We start from the raw sequence: 5,528 nt of genomic DNA, 5'->3' as shown, positions 1-5,528 counted from the left end.
AAAAAGTAACTGAAATATTTCCGGAAAGATATCGGATTAATGATACTTTTACCGTTAACAGAATGAACCAAACATTACATATCTCTATAAAAACGCAAATCATTAAATTACAATTTTTTTCAATTATATTTCCTGTGAATAAGTTTGTCAAATTATTATTATCTATTAATAGAAACAGTGTGAACCGGAAATTTTTAACCACGTGTACAGCTGATAGCGTGTTTACTTTTTTGTGCAGCTTGAAAATTAGAAGATGAGGAAAAGAACAATTGTTAAACCGAAAGCTGTCGCTGACACTGGAAGTGGTTCAGTTCAAAAAGAAGAATATTCAGTAAAGGTAACTGTAAGCATGGTTTATTTGCCCAGGTTTTAGGCACACCAATGAGGGGGTTGGTCTATGGACATCAAGCAGCCACTGCCCAATCAGAGACATAAATAACATGTATTTATGTCTCTGGCACAATGTACCCTAGAAGAAGAGATCTCTCATGAGAACTAGGTGTGAATGGAGTTAGGGTGCAACTTGTCACCATTACTTAATGCTTTTACATTTCATATCAGATGATGGTTTGGTTCTACATTGTATGAATTAAAATGGTTATATTTATAATGCCATGACTTGGTGTTGAAACAGCACTGTTTGATACATATTTTAAAGCTATGAATGGCCTGAAATGTTTAAGAATGACATGCAAATGAATTTATTTGTAATTCACATAGAAAATCACAAGCAGGGCTCATTCAATATTAGTAGCTAGTGCATGACTGCAATTGATGATCAACCATTGAATGTATGTACACAACAGTATAGGTGAACCACAGTATATATATACATGCCTCTGTGAATATTGATTTTAATTCTTATGCATACTGCAGCTTTCTATCCCTGCAGGGTTTTTTCTGCATTCCTTAAATATTATCATAACTGCTTAAAGAGGTGAAATAAAGTCTGTTGTCAAAATTAGATGAAATATGTCAACAAAGAAGTAATGATTTTTTTTTCTTGATATTCAGTAAAGAACATGAGTATTATTTTAGTAATTTAATTATCAACATGCAGTTCCACCAAAAAAAAAGATGAAGACAAGTATTGGGAGTGAGAATATTGTTTTTTGAGAGCTATCTCCCCTATTACAAGGGCATTTCAATAGCCTACTTGAAAACAATAAACTTGGTATAATCTCATGTTCTCCATTCTGTAGTCCAAAGGAGAGCAGTCCTCAGACAGCGGGGGTGGAGGGGGGTGGGGAAGGCGTCTCCTGAAAGCTGTACAAATTCTGATCGTCATCACACTCGTTCCTCCATTCCTGAACTATGCAGCATTACAGAAAGAGACCCAGGAACTACGGCCTGATAATGGTATCTATATTGTCAGCCATGTGCTTGATTTATTTTGAATTATATTAGTTGAATGTGAGGGGGAAAAGAACTGTACAGCTATTTGTGTATTACTTCACACATTTACTGATTAAAGGTACATAAAACAGTGCCTAAATCAAGTTGATTTTTAGTAATTATATGTTACAGTGTTGACTTGTGAGATGTTGAGATCCCTTTTTTGCCTTCTACATTTAGTGTCAGAGTTTGAGAGTGTCATGTCACTTCCTAACCTTTTTTATGTTAAAGCTTGTATGAATATGATGAATCAGATAATCTTTAAAAAAAAAAACGTCCCACGTACCTGATGCATGTATTGAATAAATATGATTCAAATCTTGGCCCAAATAACGATCCAATGTAACATTTAATAATATTATTATTTTCTAAAAGTCAAACAGTTTAAAAATGAGTTAAAATTATAACTACGGGTATCAGAACTTTATGACATTATTTAACAACAAATGGCATTATATTGTAGGACAGTTGTATGATGTTGCTTGGGGACAGAAGTTATTTAAAAAATGCCACGGAAAAGGGCCTCCTACAGGTAAACAATTCATTGATTGATGCTGAATAGGTGCCTTTACAGTAAATCTCCTATTTGAATTTGTGTATTTTATCATGTTTTACAGTAAAACCTTTTGCTTTACAGTAATATTGGATGCCCCCACTGGCATGACCTCTGATGTCTGGGAGTTAGTGTGGCCAAGCATTGCAAAATTTTCAAGGGTTTGTAACTTTGTACTGTTGTTACTTGAATTTCTAGAATGTGACAGTCATGCATATCATCTAATGCATGTCATCTAAAGTAATGATATTGTGGTGTGTAAGTGCCATAAAATGACTACTGCCACTTCTGTTGTGTTAAAAAAACATCATCTATATCAATCTATCTCGTCAATAGGTATGTGTGTATGATAGAGCAGGACTTGGCTTCAGTGATCGTCCATTAAAGGTATATCATTACACATGTATAGAGTTTATGGACCTCAGACTTTTCTGTCACTGCCATATGCACTTTTATTTGGAGAATAACAGCGAATGACAAAGTTTTCTTTTGTTTTACAGAATCACTCTCAATCCGATGGAGAGGATGCCAAGAGTAACATTAGAAACCGATGGCACCCATTTACAATAGAAAGGTACGGTATTTATTTCCTCATTTCTACAACATGTTAAACTAGATACATACATGAATTCTTACAAGTATCTTTTGATGCTAATATGGTATCATCACATGTTTAAAAATTTGCATTTAATAGCTAGGAGAATTGATTGCATGAAAAAAAGAGTTTTCTCATATTATCATAACTATAATACGGTACTAATCGATCTAACAGATCATAAGTATATGAATGTTGGACATTAAAAAGCAAACTGAAGTATTGTGATATATGTGCAATTCTGTTGCAGAATGGCAGACGACTTGAACAAATTAATTACAGCAAGCAGTCAGGAACCACAACCTTTTATTTTGGTTGGAGCAGAGTTAGGGGCCTTGGTGGCACAATTTTACACCCAGATGTTTGAAAAGTATGCAAATGGAAATATTCAATGTAGTATACAACTTCCTTTTTACAGCATATAGTGGAATTAAGTAAATGTTCCTTTATTTCAGCCAGGTAGCTGGGATATTGTTGATAAACCCTCTGTCAGATGATTTGTTTGAACTAGATTCTGGTTCATGGGAGAAACATTGGTAGGTAAATTTTATTCAAATAGATCTGATTTACCGGTATATAGATACCTGTGTATTTACAAATAAACAAGTACATGGTCAATGATACTTTTTATTCCAATTTGAAATGGAGAAGAGTCCAGTGATGCTAGATTAATTTTCTATATCACAGGTGTTTTCCTACTTAAAAAAAGTATTGTAATACTAAGGCATTCCTGTTCATGAGATAACTGCACTGTATCCATATTCATCACTTCAATCATTTCCACAACTAGTCCATGCACAAATGATGATAAGCCTTAATTGGGATCACATGAATAATAATTTTTCTTTATAACAGTCACTGTCATTAAAAATTATTTTGTTTAAAATTACTGTTTTGAATAAATATTAGATCGGTTACCGTATTATTTACGGAGTTAAAATAAAACATGGGGAAATAAAAATGATTTATGGACCCATTTTCGACTATTTCCAATATTTTCTTACTTATTGATCATTCCTGTGTGATTTTACTTTAGGTATGGCAATTTGATTCCAAGTTTCCAGAGTTTACAGTTGGGAGCAGCCCTTGGTTTGGTTAGACTGGCACTGATTGTGGGGCTGATCAGTCAACCATTGACTGGAACCAATCTTGCAGAAGATGTGGTCAACAGACAGGTTAGACATTCAGAATCCAGATTCAATTTGCAAGAAATTAAAATTGCATGTTTGAAAACTGGCATGTCATTCACCAAGTACATTTGATTACCCTGTAGTCCTACCCAAGGCATTTTGAAGGAGTTTTACATCTCTTTCTTTTTTTCCAGAAATATTTACTGTGTCATCCAAAACACCTCAGCTCAGTAGTAGATGAATATCATTTCATCAATGAATCATTTTCACAAATTAGGTGAGATGGATGCAAATTTCTTTTTACAGATCTTGCTAAAATATGATTTCTGAATTTTGATCTCTCAAATTCTTGTTTTTATTTGGAACTTCTTTTGAAGTGTTGTTTAGAGAAGAGAAATTTTGCACAGAGTTTTTTTGTTTTTATGAGGGAAAATGAAGAATTTGCTGTTATTGTCATGTTTTCATCTATTGTAAAGTATTCTATTGATTTTATGTATTGCATGTTATAGGACCATGAGGATGCTAAAGACAGTCCCCAGTAATGTCTCTGTCACTGTATTAAGTGGAAACTATTATGATGAGTTAATGCCAAGCCATTTAAATAAGGTAGAGTAAAATTAATACCTTAGTGTGCGATTAATTTTCATGTACATATATTTATATACACTAGAGCATTTTGTCCAGAACACTTGGAGTTAATAACCAAGTTCCAAAGATATTTGAAGCATGTTTTCCCTCCCCTTGGTCTAAACTGGCTCACACTTTATACAAAGTACATTTGGGTTTACAGCAACCTGGACCCAAGTTCCTAGGTCCAAGGATAAGGTCATAGCAGAATAATGTGCAGCATCATTGTGTGGCTCATATTTTCTTTCCTCTTGATCCAGATCTGGCTCACACTTTTCCCACGTTGACTTTTGTCATTGGGAGGGCAGTGATCTAGCCCAAAGTTTTTATGTCAATTCAGACCTTGTTAAAAATCCCTTTTTGAATCATATTTTCTCTCCCCTTAGCCCTATCTGGCTTATGTATTTTACATATGGAGTGATTTGAGGAAGATGTATTGGGTTTGCAGTGACCCTGAACAATGTTTCTGGATCAATTTTGAAGGTCATAGCAAATCTCTTTGAAATCCAGTTTTGAATCACCTCTCCACTTGTTAAATCTTTCTCACATTTAACCAAGATTGCTTGTTGATAAGGGTTTAGCAGTAACCTTAAATTGAAGTTCTGTGTCAAATGCAAAATTTCTTAGTCAGAGGTCAAGGTCAATAGAGTCCTCTAAAATTCTTTTCATCCAAACGTCCTTCACTAAATCATGGGCTCTTTGAGATGGCCACCCTCTCAATGATGTCTAGTTCTACATGTACTAATTTTTAAGAATTTTTGAACTATAAATCATTTGTTTTTAACTGTTATTTACATATACTTGTTCTAGAATGATCAGTAAAAATTTAGTTTCTATAGATATTTGTTGCAGACTGGAATGAAATATCTCTTCTGTTTTCAGGCTTGGGCAAAATCGGAGCAGAATTTACTGACAAAGTATTATCCTCGAGCCAAGCATATAGTCATAAACAGTTCAGACAGACATATGCTGTATAGAAATCCAGATGCCATTTCAGAACAAGTGATTAAAATGATTAAACAAATTAGAAACAAATTGAGGATTAAAAATGGATAAAATCTAAACCATTGATTTTTTGTTATTAACAGGGCATATATTTTACACGAAATGAAAACAATTTGTATTATTTAAAATACTAGTACAGTACCAGTAATCATATTTTGAAATGATTGTCTGAATGGCATGAATGTGTAATGCTTGCTTTTAGCCATATTAATGTAAATTAATC

At 33.6% G+C, this 5,528-nt stretch overlaps 1 protein-coding gene across 1 annotated transcript; it reads left to right on the top strand.

The window, feature by feature from the left end:
- Positions 1–179: 179 nt before the first annotated feature.
- On the top strand, positions 180–5,364 carry LOC128176454 (uncharacterized). Its single transcript, XM_052842818.1, has 12 exons — positions 180–337; positions 1,203–1,359; positions 1,859–1,927; positions 2,033–2,109; positions 2,285–2,335; positions 2,449–2,522; positions 2,794–2,913; positions 2,999–3,079; positions 3,580–3,718; positions 3,868–3,950; positions 4,183–4,279; positions 5,183–5,364. The coding sequence occupies exons 1-12, from the start codon at positions 254–256 to the stop codon at positions 5,354–5,356; spliced, it is 1,206 nt and encodes a 401-aa protein (XP_052698778.1). The 5' UTR covers positions 180–253; the 3' UTR covers positions 5,357–5,364.
- Positions 5,365–5,528: the final 164 nt, after the last annotated feature.

The sequence above is a fragment of the Crassostrea angulata genome, chromosome 3 (genome assembly GCF_025612915.1).
Source record: "Crassostrea angulata isolate pt1a10 chromosome 3, ASM2561291v2, whole genome shotgun sequence".
Classification (NCBI taxonomy): Eukaryota; Metazoa; Mollusca; class Bivalvia; order Ostreida; family Ostreidae; genus Magallana; species Magallana angulata.
Note: the sequence above shows the minus strand (reverse complement) of the source record. Positions and strands in the feature narration are given on the sequence as shown.